This window comes from Haliotis rubra, unplaced genomic scaffold (assembly GCF_003918875.1).
Source record: "Haliotis rubra isolate DU_JTF1 unplaced genomic scaffold, ASM391887v1 Scf209, whole genome shotgun sequence".
NCBI classification, from domain to species: domain Eukaryota; kingdom Metazoa; phylum Mollusca; class Gastropoda; order Lepetellida; family Haliotidae; genus Haliotis; species Haliotis rubra.
Window position 1 is genome coordinate 626,951 of NW_025766103.1, and position 16,874 is coordinate 643,824.

General features: G+C 42.8%; 1 protein-coding gene across 1 annotated transcript in view; it reads left to right on the forward strand.

Annotated features, from left to right (window-relative positions):
• LOC124276418 (two pore channel protein 2-like) overlaps positions 1 to 16,874 on the forward strand; it is a 38,271-nt gene that overhangs the window by 18,184 nt on the left and 3,213 nt on the right. The window contains 12 exon segments of the mRNA XM_046712059.1: positions 925 to 1,014; positions 3,331 to 3,450; positions 8,295 to 8,318; positions 8,320 to 8,352; positions 8,821 to 8,949; positions 10,552 to 10,601; positions 11,269 to 11,368; positions 12,431 to 12,502; positions 13,153 to 13,247; positions 13,844 to 13,910; positions 16,121 to 16,203; positions 16,720 to 16,801. Of these exon segments, the coding sequence (XP_046568015.1) occupies positions 925 to 1,014; positions 3,331 to 3,450; positions 8,295 to 8,318; positions 8,320 to 8,352; positions 8,821 to 8,949; positions 10,552 to 10,601; positions 11,269 to 11,368; positions 12,431 to 12,502; positions 13,153 to 13,247; positions 13,844 to 13,910; positions 16,121 to 16,203; positions 16,720 to 16,801 (945 nt within the window).

Genomic DNA, 16,874 nt, shown 5'->3' on the forward strand with positions numbered 1-16,874 from the left:
TTCTGTCTAGAAGAAACGTTTGCGCATTCGCGCAGGGAAGAGGTTTAGTTTTCTCAAAGTATACGGAAATTACCAAGGCCTTGCGAATGATCACTTTTGAAACAACGTCGCTGATTGCACAACTAAATCTGATTGCCTCCAATCACGAGTCTTGAACGCTCACACCATGAAAGGGCCGTATTAGAACAGAGGTTACGTAGGAAGATATGACAGGAGTAACCTCTGTGGGAAGAGAATGCACAACCTATGTCTTTGTTTAAAAGGTTGTAATTCTGTATGTTCAGATTTGTAGTAGTTATTGAGTACACTGAGATAATGTTTGAGTATTTGTCAAAAACTGACACATTCAATATGGCTGCTGACATTTAAATTCATATTGTAAATCTCAGAGCACATGTTAAAGACACATTACAGGGATCATATATTTGTAGTTCCAGCTTCAAAGGCCCATATTTTTCTGAGTGAGTGAGTTTTAGTTTTACGCCCGCTTTAGCAATATTCCAGCAGTATCAAGACAGGGGACACCAGATATGGGCTTCACACATTGTACCCATATGGGGAATTGAACCCAGGTTGGTGGGGCAGCCTAGTGGTTAAGGCGTTCGAAGACCCGGGTTTGATTCCCCACATGGGTACAATGTGTTAAGCCCATTTCTGGTGTTCCTCGCCGTGATATTGCTGGAATATTGCTAAAAGCAGCGTAAAACCAAACTCACTCACTCACTCACTCATTTTGGCCTGTACATATATACTGTTAGAAACAAACAAACCAGAAGAGGAATCCTGATATGTGAACCAGAAGTGGTGTGTGAACTACTTCTGCCTTGCGTGTACTACCACTGCATCATTACAGACTACCGCCTCGTTACAGACTACCGCATCGTTACAGACTACCGCTACAGCGTCATGTATTCAATGTTGCAGGAGCTGATGCAGAACCCCCAGGGTACATACTCCGCCACCGAGTTCCAGACACTGTTTGAGGAGCTGGAGAGGGAGCACAGGAAGGATAAGGTACAGTACATCTTGTATCTTGGCGCGTGGTCCTGTGCTCAAAGCTCAGGTCACAAATCGGTGAAGTTAAGCAGCGTCGAGCTCGGTGAGTCCTTGGATGGCTGACCGTGTTTGGCAGCTTGACTCCTGAGAGTTTCTAGGACTTGAGTCCTGCCCCACAACGAAGCACATGTGACACATGTGGTCTCACCTTAGGCAAGTGAGTTTGTTCAAAATTGTCTCTGTTCACCCAGCAGGAAAATGGGTACCTGGTGGAAAAAAGTCATATGACAATAACCTTCTAGCGCCTAACAGGCAGCTTGGGTTATCCGGGGTAATAATGTGCTGTGCCTTGATTGTTAGCGCTATGAGCATACCTAGTGTGGAGTTTGGCGCTATATAAATGGACACATTATTATTATTATTATCATGCTCTCTGACACTGACAGTACTGGTATGTGTTAATGAAGGAAGACTTTTGTATATGCAGGATGTTGGATTAACTGAAATTTTACTCAGGGCAATGGAGACACTAGTAAGAATCTATCTTAATATTAAAGTTGAAGGCATTATACAGAAACATTACATCATCTGGTCATAGGTTCAGCTGGTAGACTGGTGTTATGGTCTACTGATGGACTAGATATAGGTTCAGCTGGTAGAGCGGTGTTATGGTCTACTGATGGACTAGATATAGGTTCAGCTGGTAGAGCGGTGTTATGGTCTACTGATGGACTAGATATAGGTTCAGCTGGTAGAGCGGTGTTATGGTCTACTGATGGACTAGATATAGGTTCAGCTGGTAGAGCGGTGTTATGGTCTACTGATGGACTAGATATAGGTTCAGCTGGTAGACTGGTGTTATGGTCTACTGATGGACTAGATATAGGTTCAGCTGGTAGAGCGTGTGTTATGGTCTACTGATGGACTAGATATAGGTTCAGCTGGTAGAGCGGTGTTATGGTCTACTGATGGACTAGATATAGGTTCAGCTGGTAGAGCAGTGTTATGGTCTACTGATGGACTAGATATAGGTTCAGCTGGTAGAGTGGTGTTATGGTCTACTGATGGACTAGATATAGGTTCAGCTGGTAGAGCGGTGTTATGGTCTACTGATGGACTAGATATAGGTTCAGCTGGTAGAGCGGTGTTATGGTCTACTGATGGACTAGATATAGGTTCAGCTGGTAGAGCGGTGTTATGGTCTACTGATGGACTAGATATAGGTTCAGCTGGTAGAGCGGTGTTATGGTCTACTGATGGACTAGATATAGGTTCAGCTGGTAGAGTGGTGTTATGGTCTACTGATGGACTAGATATAGGTTCAGCTGGTAAAGCGGTGTTATGGTCTACTGATGGACTAGATATAGGTTCAGCTGGTAGAGCGGTGTTATGGTCTACTGATGGACTAGATATAGGTTCAGCTGGTAGAGCGGTGTTATGGTCTACTGATGGACTAGATATAGGTTCAGCTGGTAGAGCGGTGTTATGGTCTACTGATGGACTAGATATAGGTTCAGCTGGTAGAGCGGTGTTATGGTCTACTGATGGACTAGATATAGGTTCAGCTGGTAGAGCGGTGTTATGGTCTACTGATGGACTAGATATAGGTTCAGCTGGTAGAGCGGTGTTATGGTCTACTGATGGACTAGATATAGGTTCAGCTGGTAGAGCGGTGTTATGGTCTACTGATGGACTAGATATAGGTTCAGCTGGTAGAAGCGGTGTTATGGTCTACTGATGGACTAGATATAGGTTCAGCTGGTAGAAGCAGGTGTTATGGTCTACTGATGGACTAGATATAGGTTCAGCTGGTAGAGCGGTGTTATGGTCTACTGATGGACTAGATATAGGTTCAGCTGGTAGAGCTGGTAGAGCGGTGTTATGGTCTACTGATGGACTAGATATAGGTTCAGCTGGTAGAGCTGGTGTTAGGGGTTCAGCTGATGGACTAGATAGCCCGGACCAATGTTCAGCTGGTAGACTTCGTATGGTTTACTGGTGTAATAAACATAAAATACTGATGGACTAGATGATCATAATTCAGCTGGTACCCACTGTTATAGTCAGAATTTTGTCCTAATGATATGTTTATTAGTTTTCGAGTTAGATTCCAATTCATAGGTCCGCTTTTGAGCCAAACGGATGGACTAGATATGGGTTCAGCTGGTAGACTGGACATGGAATTGCGGAATCTGTCAAACTATCAGCCGATTTTGTAATCTGTCAGTCCTTATGTTGAATAAAACAATGTTATATCTTTATGCAGTGCCTTTGAATATTTAAAAAGTTGTATCATCATAGATTTATAGCATTAAAAGTTGATCTGTCTCACAGAGGCCGGATGTACACTGGTATGAAAATCCAATACTGAGAAGGATACAGAGGGTGTTTGTCCACAACTATTTCTCCTACTTCGGAAGTGTCATCGCCGTCGCTAACGTCATTGTCATCTCTGTGAGTAGAGTTGTAATCACCTCCAGTTTCCTAGAAAATGTCATGGATGTTCAAATTTTCTCATAAATCCATGTATATTTTGTAATATGTCTTCAAACACTTGGGTATTTCCAGGAGCTGGTGATTTCATAATCCAGCTTTTATAGCAGTAGTGGCAATTTTTGCTTTCATGATATCATATTATTTTTTCTTATCCTGACTCATGATCTTTTGCTTTTCTCTCTTTCCCATTTCAAATGGTAGTGGAACACTTGAATCCCTTGAAGTTCTGAGGGGACGTAAAAATACCCTCACCCAAGAGTTACCTCCCTTTTGCCCTTTTCCCGGGCAAACAGTCATGTGACCAGCCTTACTTGTCACTCTCTCCCTTTTCGCCCAAGCGGATGGTTGGGCGAGCACTGGAGTCCCATATACGGCATTATATCCTTTTTATTTAGGTCCTATTCTTCAAAATTACACTGTATATGGATTTGGCAATAACTACTATGCATTATATGTAAAGATTTTGAAAAAAATATTTGTATTTGTGTCTTTATTTCATTGTTATGTAACTTTGTTTACATTTCATGAAATCTTGCAGTGTTTGCAGGCACAGGTTATCTGGCTGATCCTCACCCCCAGTGCCCTTCGTGCATAAAACCACGTTCTTCCAGCTTGCGCTGTACATATTGTGTTGATTTATCAAATCTTCAATTTAATCAATATTTGTCTTATATCTATAGATGTGCCATGGATCGGGTGAGGAAGTCATCTCAAGTCAGGGCTGATAAAACAGGAGATCAGCCTTCAAACCGTATGTTGCTTGCTACTGCGAAGTTCATAATACTGGTGCTATGTTTAGTGCGTTGCAGGGGCAGTCTGCTGGTACGGGGGCCAAGAAGAGATCGGCTACAAGGCAGTTGACTCTGACTCAGGCTAAGAAAAAGACGTCATCTTCTTCTACATCGCAGAAGAAAGCATCTGTTACCAGATAGGAGGGTAAATCTACGCATGCTAGTAAGTCAACGCAGCAGAAATCCTTCAACGAAGAGATATTACCTCCACATGAAGTACCCAAGAAGAACTCCAAGGAGAAGTTCAGACTGATTTACAACATGCGCGCAAATTCAACAAAGACTATCTACTGAAACCAGAGAGGTTCAGAATGATCCACCTACCTCAACTCAGACTACTTGTCCATCCAGCAGATTACATGGCCCGCATAGACCTACAGGATGCGTATCTACACATCCCGATACATCCGGAATCAAGAAAGTATCTACGATTCCTATTCAGAGGGCAGCACTTCCAATGGAATGTCCTACCGTTTGGAATATCTTCGGCTCCGTGGCTATTCACACGAGTAACCAAACCTATAGTCACATATCTACATCATCGAGGTCTACGCAATGCCTTCTACTTGGACGACGGAATTCAGGTTCACCAAGATGCCAGTCAACTCAGACTACAGCTGAACTTCACGATCAAACTGCTAACTCAACTAGGATGGCTGGTGAACCTTATGAAGTCAGAGTTGGAACCAAAACAAGATCTGCAATTTCTGGGGATAAGGTTTATCACAACACAGAATCATATTGTCATCCCAGAAGAACGTTGGGTCAAGATACAAGCCATGATTCCACCAGCAGTCATCTCTCCGTTAACACTACGATCATGGCAAGGTCTACTCAGTCTACTAACCTCAGCGCAGGACTTGACCGCACAGGAAGGTTACAACTAAGACTGCTGCAACGGTTCCTGACAAAACATCTAGACAGCGTTGACCCTATCTTGCTGCCAGACAACCTCAAGAGGTATCTACTGTGGTGGACGCACAGGTCGAACGTTTGCGGAGGGACTTATTTACAAAAGCCGTCCTTCGACACACATCTCTATGTAGACACTTCGATGCAGGGCTGGGGTGCGCATCTCAACAATCAAGTTGCGTCAGGAAGGTGGTCCAAAACATCTTCACATCAATCTGCTGGAGATGAAAGCTGTGATCAACGCCTTACAACTATGGTCGAGCTCGCTGAACAACAGAATGCTGATGGTCCACACGGACAACTCTACAGTGGCATTCTCCATAAATTGGCAAGGATCCACAAGCCTGCTACAGCTCACATTCCAGTTGTTCCACATCACAGAGGAAGCAAACATCTGGATAAAGGCGTGTCACATACCCAGAGCCAAGAACGCACTTTCAGACGCTCCCTCCCGACCACTGCACCCGTCACCTACGGTACTGATGCTCCATCCAGAAGCGTTCTGGCTCATCATAAGGGAAATAGGATCCCCTTGCATAGACCTGTTTGCCATGAGGTTCAACAAACAACAACAGACGTTTGTCTCACCAGTTCCAGATCCTCAAGCCTGGGCAACAGATGCACTGAGCATATCTTGGGAAGGACTAAACACTTACGCGTTTCCATCCCCGATATTACTTCCGGAAGTACTGTTGAAGACAGACACAGGCGCTACAACTGACTTTGGTCGCGCCATACTGGCCAGCGAGAGTATGGTTCCTAGACTTAATAGAAGATCTTGGAAGTCCAGCAATCAAGTTACCAGACTGGCCGAACCTACTCATACATCCGCACACCAAACAAGCCCACGGAAACCCAACAGTGTTCCAGCTACACATGTGGACCGTATCAAAACATGTTTGAAGAAAAGAGGATACTCTGCCAGGGCAGCCAAGGCAGTAATGCTAGCGTTACGCAGATCTACTCGTAACCTCTATGATGACAAGTGGCTGAAGTTTGAGACTTATGCAAGGCAGAAAGGCTTCATTGCGATGAAAGCTACTCATCCTCAAGTGGCGGAATACCTGTGTCATCTTAGACAGACCAGACATCTAAAGAGTTCGACATTATCTACATACCTCGCCGCCATCAGTACAGTGATTACCATGAAAACAGGCATCAAGTTGACGAAAGTACCAGAATTACTTGCTCTGCTGAGATCTTTTAAACTGGAGGACCAGCAAAAGAAGTTCAGAGCTCCGGCCTGGGATCTGAATGTAATTCTACGTCATCTTACGAGTGATGCCTACGAACCACTAGATCAGACTACCTTCGAGCTGCTGACACAGAAGACTCTGTTCCTGCTTGCGCTAGCCACGGCAGCTTGATTATCAGAGATACATGCGCTGGACTTTGGTCGAACCAGATTCGACACCCGGCAACATGCTGCAGTACATCTAGGACTTAGATGGGACTTCATTGCCAAGAACCAACTACCTGGTCAGCCAGATAGACAGTTCCACGTACCAGCGCTATCTACAATCCTCGGCCCAGAGGATGTAGAAGACCTATCCTTGTGTCCGGTCAGAGCCCTGAAGATATATCTTCAAAAGACTGAGACAAGGAGACAAAAATTCAAGCGCCTGTTCATCCCATTATCAACAGAAACATCAGCAGAAGTCTCAAGAACGACCATATCGTTCTGGATGAGAGCCGTCATATTGAGAGCCTATAAAGCAGCAGGACTAGAACCTCCTAGAGCTTCCAACCCACACAAAGTCAGAGCACTGGTGTCAACACTGGCTCTGCAATTTGCTCTATACCAGCAATTATGGAGGGCTGCTTTTGGAAGTCGGACATGGTGTTTGCCAACCACTACCTCCGAGACATAGCCACTGAAGACATCTCAGGCATTCACCAATTTGGGCCTGTCGTTGTAGCACAGCAACTAACAGTTCCTCAAAAGCGCTGAGTTGGAAATTCTCACCCTTTATCACGTTGACTTGTTGATAACTTTTACTAAGGAAAAAGTATTAGTTTGAAAGTCCATGCGCACAGTCTAGGACTGGCTAGCATGAGTGATTAAAGTTCCTGTACGGGTAAAGATCTTACCTGTATGTGAAGGGGTCGCAACTCATTTATGATGAAGATCTTATCATAATCTATGGGTTGTTATGAGATATCTAGTAATAAGAAGATACTAGTTTATCTGTAGCCACATGAATCAACATGATTCAACTTGTCTGAGACTGAAGTAAGACAAGAAAGTGGTTCCCCCGAGTTATAACGGAAGTTGGAACTATAGGATCATGGAAATGCCGTTTCGCAGTTCCCATGGGGGGGATACAGGACGTATCTAAGGACAGCTGATGAATCCACGAAGTGGCTTGACCAACCACCAATCCGTCGGATTCTATAAGCAAAAGATCATGAGTCAGGATAAAAAAAAATATGTAATTTTTAAAGTAAAATTGATATTTTTATACTTATCCTGACTCATGACGAGAGCCCTCCCAACCTCCCCATTGGAGACACTTTGGATTTCACAGCAGATCCAAGTGCATGGGCAGAAAATCAGGAGAGAGTGACAAGTAAAGCTGGTCACATGACTGTTTGCGCGGGAAAAGGGCAAAAGGGAGGTAACTCGTGGGTGAGTGTATTTTAACATCCGCTTCGGGAACTTCAAGGGATTCAAGTGTTCCACTACCATTCGAAAAGGAAAGGGAGATAAGCAAAAGATCATGTGTCAGGATAAGTATAAATATATCAATTTTACTTGAAAAATTACATAATTATTACCTGTTTATAGGCAAGGTTAACCATGCCTCTGTGTAGATTTACCTCCCTTGTTCCTGCCAGGATATGGTGATTGTGAAAGATTCACCCTGATTGCAATACATGGCTTGCCAGCTCAGCTTGTGGGTGTGAACCAAGGTTGTCAATAGCTATGGCTTTTTTCACAGTGGTTACCTCCCTTGATAAGCTGTTGCAACAGTAAAAGAATTATTATTCACCTGCTGTGACTGTTTAAGAATCTTGCTATGTTTAGATTTCTGTAGAAAAGGATAACCTACCAATATCCTCTGATACTATAGTGACCTTCACCTTCTGTGTTTGCAGATACAGCTTGCCACACGCTATGGCTGAGTCCATCAGCTCCAGTCATTCCTTGTTGAGGGTTCGTGGAAGCTTTTACTTCGAATCTCTGTATGACTGATTATGTTGGTTGGTTGGTTGGGTTGCTGTATAATGCCGCACTCAGCAATATTCCAGCTATATGGCAGCAGTCTGTAAATAATCGAGTCAGGACCAGACAATCCAGTGATCAACAGCATGAGCATCGATCTATGCAATTGGGAACCGATGACATGTGTTAACCAAGTGTGTTAACCAAGTCAGCAAGCAAGGGTGACTGAAGATCCGATATCCCGTTAATCGCCTTTATAACAAGCAAGGGTTGCTGAAGATCAATTCTAACACAGATCTTCATTTGCAATGCATAAATATTCAAGTTTCCAATTTTGTTTCGATACACAACTATGATAAAACACAGATAGTAATAAGCCTCTCTCTATATTTTTAATGGAATAGTTTCACATTATGTTACAAAGATAGTTACCAGCACATCTTTGATTCATCCCTGCAGGTGACCAACTTCACATTTGTCATCTACTACTTTGTGGAACAGACTCTGAAAGTGTGGGCGACGGGTCCGCGGCGCTACATATATTACTACACCAATATCTTTGATGCCCTCATCACCCTGGCTTTGGTGGTAGGTTGTTCTGTCATCTTTGTGGTGGTGGGGATTCTCCAATGAGATCAAGTTTCTGTACATGTTTTCTTTATTCGGTCCTATCTTTACATTAGAAGATGTAAAAAGATGTGTGCTTCAGTGTTATACTTACTGGCAAACAAGGATAAGTTGAGCACTGACCTGACTATTGACCCGTATTAGCATGTATGAGTGCCACCCACTGGTGCTTGCCATTGTGAGAGAAGGGACCCCAGGTTGTCCGCGATCAAGTGTAGTGCTACAGCGACCACGTGAGAGTCAAGTCTTATGAGCAAGGCATGTGCAGCTATGCGCGGAATCAATTTCATTGTCATGCACTGCACGTGCACTAGCCTACATCTGCTCTATCTTTCACAAACCAAATGGGTTTGCTCATGGCAGTGCACCACCTACTTCTCGTAAACGCGTTCTCTGCACCGGTCCAACTTATCCTTGTTTGCCAGTAGAAATGTCATCACATAAAAAACCTGTTGTATCATTAGAAGTCAGAGACATCACCGTGGAGGCAGTATTCTGTTATGTTGTGAAAGGATGAAGGATGGTTCATTTAATGGTCAGAATGACGAGCATTGAAACTCGTACACTCGGAAATCTTGAGGATATTTCGCGTTTTAAGCTGGAAGTTAATAGTCTGTTTGAAGTTGTGTTCCCTCAAACATTAACACGAATGTTTTTTCAGGGCTTTTTAAGAGTGGAGAAATTCAAACTAAGATGCCCTGTGTTGGACGATGTTCTTTTTTGCTGATAGTATGCTTAACCAAGGGTAAGATATGGTAACTGAGAGTATTTTTTGTTTGAAAAAATTGTCTTATGTCACAATGTCACATTGGCGTCACTGCGCCATTCTAGTCTGCACCCTCGTAATCAAACGTACTTCTGGTACATGTCAGTTGTCATCACCTTGTACAGCCTCCAACAGGTAACTACTCCGTAGCACCACGTTTCTTGGTTTGCAGTTGCTTCATTTGGCTAACATCACTGGTGGACACATTACGTTTTTATTTTTCAATGGATATAATGTCTCAGTTCGACTCACAATTAATCAGCGACACGCGCCATGCAAGCATCCTCGTGCTTTAACTATAATACGTCAGGGCGAGAGTGTGCTTTATTACACTATACATGGTGGTAGAGCGAACTGTATTTCTTAAGCATAAATAGTCTCAAAGTAAGCGTAAGAAATAATTATTCTTCAAACTGTAGAAACTAAAAGTGACTGTCGCCTAAAATACACTGTTAGATTATACTTTAAACAAATGAAGAACTAGCAGTTTTGATTATAAAGCATCTGGTTTTGCAGAGGCATGTGAAGAAATGTCTCGCCTCCATGTTGATACATAAAAACCTCTTGTATGGGAGAGGGCGAATGGTTAATGGAGACGGGGTGTAATGCATACCATTACGGTCTTCATATTACGTCACGTACTCATATTAAATCCTGGTCAAAATGAAAGTCCGACGAATCCTTGCTACCTCATGAATATCTTCCTTTGAAACAAATATTTTCATGTTTGAGAGTGTTGAAGTAAAGCATCTGAAGAGTGACTGTACATGATTTCAAGTGTTGTCTGTATATTTCAGGTAGGAGAGATATTTACGGGAGTAGAGTATGGATTTCCCTACTCGTCCAGGTGAGCCCCAGAGTGTCTGTCAAAATATTCAACATGGGAAAAGTAACATTTTATCTCATTGTAGCAGGGACTGTACACATGGAAGACATCCTTTTTGTTTGCTGATGGGGTTATTTTAAAGCTGTTTGGTCATATGGACAAGGTGTTTAACCTTGATCAGAGGTTCTGTGGTTCGAATCACAACTCACAACAAATGTTGTGGTCACTATATATTACGATGCATGGTGTGGTATCTGATAGGTTAAAAAACTTTGATCTTATAGCATGAAAATCTTCTGGACTTTTCACAGCATACAAATGCATACATGTTTTCATGAAGGTAACTTAATGATTATTATATTGATCCTATGTTAAGTTTGTGCTGTGAATTTTCCTTCAGGTAACTATAGTCGATTCACTGATATTCTAGCATTTGAAACATCCAGGAAGTTAGTTTGGAAAATGGTCAAAGCCACTACTTGTCATGTAACACTAATTACAATGAAACATAATTTTGGTTCTACCAAGAAATTTAGAACCAGTGGATAATTGAAAAATCAAGGGTGAGACAGGTCTTTGACATAACTACAGTTGAGCACAAATGCGGTAGTATTTCTGCTGTCATTTTGTAGTTTATTTATGTGAAGCTGTGACATGGGGTTTGTGTACCTGAACTCTTTGTTTGTAGCACCTCGACACATGCCACCACATCCAAGCTGTGGAACACCGTGCGCTTCATCAACATCCTCATCATGGTCAGGCTCTTCCGCATCATCCCCCACATCAAGGTCAGTGGGGTTCAGATGAGTGAGTGAGTGAGTGGGAGTGAGTGAGTTTAGTTTTACGCCGCACTCAGCAATATTCCAGCTATATGGCGGCAGTCTTTAAATGATCGAGTTTGAACCAGACAATCCAGTGATCGACAGCATGAGCATTCAATCTGCGCAGTTGGGTGGGTGGGTGGATGGGTGAGTGAGTGAGTGAGTGAGTGATCGAGTGAGAGAATGATCGAGTGAGTGAGCGAGTGAGTGGGTGGTTGTGTGAGTGAGTAAGCTAGTGAGTGTGAGAGATTAAACTGCCTTTATTGACCAAGGCAACACAATTCGTTGTGCAGAGTTACCTCCCTTGCGCAAGGTAGAAGCCTCATTGTGGGTTCAAATCCCTGTTCAGCCCAGTTATGTTTCTAGATCTGTTTGTTGTATTTCACCTAAGTGGGGAAGGTCTGAGACCTGTATCACCTTGAGATTTCTTCCTACATTAAGCTGATGAGCAGTGATTTAACTGGATTACTGTTCAAAGCAGTGTTAAGCCACTCATGATAAGCAGTCAAGTGTCCACATCATGTGGAGGAGCCTCCGTGTGTTTGCAACACTTAGGTAACTTACTCGGGCTGCAACAAAAACACTATGAGGAGAATATGATATGTTTCAGGAATATAGGGTAATACAAGTATTTATTCATGAATACCTTTTGTTTAATGACAAGGAATAGAGATAACAAAAATATCAAGCAATTGCCCAGGTTGAAACATTTTATGATATTTTGTAAGCCTTCAAGCAATGCATTACCACAATGCCAGTCTGTCATAGCATTGACTACTAGTAAATGGCATAAGTTACATTACTGCATGATTGCATATCTTTCTTTAATGAATAACACATTCCAAGTAAACGCTCTTTTAGAAAAATTGCAAACAATCGATTCTAGTAACAATGAATAATGAATTGAATCCATGTAGTGAAATGGTTTGTTTCTCCGATAAGGCGTGTCGAGTGTAAGAGCCCTATATCTTCTGTATCATGAAATACTAAACACCCTTTGTCATACTGTATCTCATTGACGTCCTGCAGGCCACATCTGTGATAGCAAGCACCCTCATAGACCTGGTGAAGAACCTCAAGGCCTTTGCCGGTATCCTTGTGGTAAGCACTGGTTTCTTAATTTTCAACCTCTCTTCAGAAACTCCTAGCCTATGATGACACAAAAGTGTTGGTACTGTTGGCAGTGTATGAAAGAAGGCCTGTCCAACCGCCCGAGACGGGCTAGATTTCTGTCGGACGGTTTAATATACAGTTAGCCAGCCCGATGGTCTGGTAAAAAGTTTAGATAACATTTTCCATAAATCTGAGTAAATTCACCATGTCTTAAAATGTATTTTTCAAACTGAGCGTTACATTTAGACTTGACAATTACTGTTTGAACTATCGTATCGCAAGCTCAAAGCACTGCGTTGACGTACTATCGATGCGCGGAGTAAATACATGTCTTAGGTTCATTAAATTAATCATTGTAACTAAAAAAAATAGTATTTTCTATGTATTGTCTGGTCTGGTTAAATCCATTTTGGGCTGGTAACATTTTGAGGTTACCAGCCTGGATGTCTGGCTGTGTTTTTGGCTTATTTCATACACTGCTGTTAGTAATTGAAATTTAATGTCTGGAACCAGAAACTGGATTTCTGTACAAATGGAGCATATCATTCACCAGGAGATGCTTCCATGTATGTGGGGTCTGGATAAGAGGGGTTCCACTGTATCCATTGTCCAGTAAAATATATGACTGTTTTATACAGGTGATCTACTACTCCTTCGCTATAGTTGGCATGGAACTGTTCCACGATGTCATCAAGTACCAGCCAATGAGTGCCAACAAGAATGACACCAACAGGTGAGTCCGCAGTTCGATGATCCATGAATATACAGAAACACAGATGTGAGTCTGATAACCCATCTGTATCTGGTCTTCTTCATGCCGTGACAAATTTGAAGAGTCGTTGTTAGCCATTTCTTTAATTCATCCCATTGATGTGTATGTTGAGAAAAATAATATTTGATGATTAATACAATGAAATGATTGATAGGAGGGCAAAAATATACTCTCAGTTTTCAGCATCCAAAATATTATCCAGTAAGTCTTTGTGGAAATATTTGCCAGAATTCATGAAGATCTTGTTTGAACATTTTTGTGATTCCAAAGTTGTGAGGTAATTCTGTAGGAAAGCCTATATGACTTTATTTGTTTTTGTTATGTTTATGTTTTATGTTTAATGCTCATGTATTTCCAGATTCTGCAGTTTTGCAATTATCAGATGAAACACCTGTGTTTTTTGTAAATTCTGTCTCATGTTGTGTAAAATAATGCACAGAATATCCTCGAATTGAACGGCATATATATTTTTTTACTCACCAAAAATGCAAGACAGCTTTGATGTACTGAGAAAAGGGCCTGTACTCTGTTGTTTCACTGAAGCCCTTCTGTTTCAGCTCCAGCTTTCATTGTGGCTCCTACCAGCAGCTGGAGTACTGGGCCAACAACTTCGATGACTTTGCCGTATGTTTTATACAGTACTGTCATGTGCCACAACACATTTACCACAAGCACCAAACATTGTTGGTAGACAAGTAGCTGTAGTCCTGCAAACATGTAGTTCAGCTGTAGAGCTGTAGTCAGCTGTAGTCCTGCTGTAGTTCCAGCTGTAGTCCTGCTGTAGTCCTGCTGTAGTTCAGCTGTAGTCCTGCTGTAGTCCTGCTGTAGTTCAGCTGTAGTCCTGCTGTAGTTCAGCTGTAGTTCAGCTGTAGTTCTGCTGTAGTCCTGCTGTAGTTCAGCTGTAGTCCTGCTGTAGTCCTGCTGTAGTTAAGCTAGTCTGCTGTAGTTCAGCTGTAGTCCTGCTGTAGTCCTGCTGTAGTTCAGCTGTAGCTTCAGCTGTAGTCCTGCTGTAGTTCAGCTGTAGTCCTGCTGTAGTTCAGCTGTAGTTCAGCTGTAGTTCAGCTGTAGTCCTGCTGTAGTTCAGCTGTAGTCCTGCTGTAGTCCTGCTGTAGTCCTGCTGTAGTCCTGCTGTAGTCCTGCTGTAGTCCAGCTGTAGTTCAGCTGTAGTCCTGCTGTAGTCCTGCTGTAGTTCAGCTGTAGTCCTGCTGTAGTTCAGCTGTAGTCCTGCTGTAGTTCAGCTGTAGTCCTGCTGTAGTCCTGCTGTAGTTCAGCTGTAGTCCTGCTGTAGTCCTGCTGTAGTTCAGCTGTAGTCCTGCTGTAGTTCAGCTGTAGTCCAGCTGTAGTCCTGCTGTGGTAGTTCAGCTGTAGTCCTGCTCCTGCTGTAGTTCAGCTGTAGTCCTGCTGTAGTTCAGCTCATGTAGTTCAGCTGTAGTCTGTAGTCCTGCTGTAGTCCTGCTGTAGTCCTGCTGTAGTCCTGCTGTAGTCCGCCTGCTGTAGTTCCTGCTGTAGTTCAGCTGTAGTTCGGCTGTAGTCCTGTAGTTCGGCTGTAGCCTGTAGTCCAGCTGTAGTTCAGCTGTAGTTCTGCTTAGTCCTGCTGTAGTCCTGCTGTAGTTCAGCTGTAGTCCTGCTGTAGTCCTGCTGTAGTTCAGCTGTAGTCCTGCTGTAGTCCTGCTGTAGTTCAGCTGTAGTTCTGCTGTAGTCCTGCTGTAGTCCTGCTGTAGTTCAGCTGTAGTCCTGCTGTAGTTCAGCTGTAGTCCTGCTTTAGTCCTGCTGTAGTTCTGCTGTAGTTCAGCTGTAGTCCTGCTGTAGTTCAGCTGTAGTCCTGCTGTAGTCCTGCTGTAGTCCTGCTGTAGTTCTGCTGTAGTTCAGCTGTAGTCCTGCTGTAGTCCTGCTGTAGTCCTGCTGTAGTTCTGCTGTAGTCCTGCTGTAGTCCTGCTGTAGTTCAGCTGTAGTTCAGCTGTATTCCTGCTTTAGTCCTGCTGTAGTTCTGCTGTAGTTCAGCTGTAGTCCTGCTGTAGTTCAGCTGTAGTCCTGCTGTAGTCCTGCTGTAGTCCAGCTGTAGTCCTGCTGTAGTCCTGCTGTAGTTCAGCTGTATTCCTGCTTTAGTCCTGCTGTAGTTCTGCTGTAGTTCAGCTGTAGTCCTGCTGTAGTTCAGCTGTAGTCCTGCTGTAGTCCAGCTGTAGTTGAGCTGTAGTCCTGCTGTAGTTTAGCTTCAGTTCAGCTGTAGTCCTGCTGTAGTTCAGCTCTAGTTCAGCTGTAGTCCTGCTGTAACTTAGCTATAAATAGTTAACTTGGAACAGATAATCTCCAGTTCCTCACAGCTTTCATGTTATTCTTTAATAATCACTGGAGGTCAACCAACTGGACTCTACTCAATAGTAAGATGGCTGGTCAAGCAGATAGATCGATACCAGGTTGAGGAGGGATAAGGAGTCAACAGTATTGCTGCTTCAGTTTCACCTGTTTGTGATATCCATTTGATATCCGAGTGAGTGAATGAGTTTGGTTTTACGCCGCTTTTAGGAATATTCCAGCAATATCACAGCGGAGAACACCAAAATGGGCTTCACACATTGTACCCATGTGGGGAATCGAACCCGGGTGTCTTCAGCATGACAAGCGAACACTTTAACCACTACACTACCCACCAATCATGTGTGTAATAAGAATGTGTCACAATTTGTCAGTGATTATTAAAGCTTGTAATATCAGCACTGTTGATTGTTTGATTGCTTTGTTAATCACATGTACTTTGACTTGAGGACAGTGATGAAATCTTGGGACCGGAATTGTCCGAAGGTATTTTGAAGTACATGGCTGCTGTTATGTTGCAGGCGTCTGTGGTGGTGTTGTGGGACATCATGGTGGTGAATAACTGGATGGTGTTCCTTGCTGCATTCAAACAAGCAACATCTGCGTAAGTACTACATGCCATTGTACGTTTTTGATAATTATCAAAGGTTCGCCCTGAAAGTTCATTGTTTAAGAAGAAAGGAAATGATCAATTTGATAGCAAAAATTGAGGGCTCATGTTTATCTGAAATCTAATTTTCAAATGTGTATTCCTTGCAGCATTTGTTTATAATCTTTTGTGTAACCCACCTTTAATCCACATCAGTTTATGCAAAATGGCATGTTGGGTAAGTTCATTGATGAAAATTGATGATTCAGAGTGACAAAGTGAGTGTGATTTTTATATAGAATACATGAAAGAAAATGCATAAATACCTGAATATTGCACACTGGTAAATATGTTTACAATAACTGGATACTGTAAACTGGTAGGCACAAAATGAAGTTTTCATACAAAAATATGTTTAGCAACCAAACTCAGAACACTGGAAAATGCTTATGTGGTAGTTTTGCTGTTTGTGACAATAAATCCTAAATGATGTTAGCTGGAGAAGGTAGACTTCTAATCTCTGTGTTCCAGGTGGGCCTACCTGTTCTTTATAGCCTGGTGGCTGCTGACCGTGGTCATTGTTCTCAACCTGTTCACAGCTCTAATCCTGGAGGTGAGTGAGTCAGTGTGTCTGTGTCAGGTGTGTCTGTGTCAGGTGTGTTCCAGGTGGGCCTACCTGTTCTTTA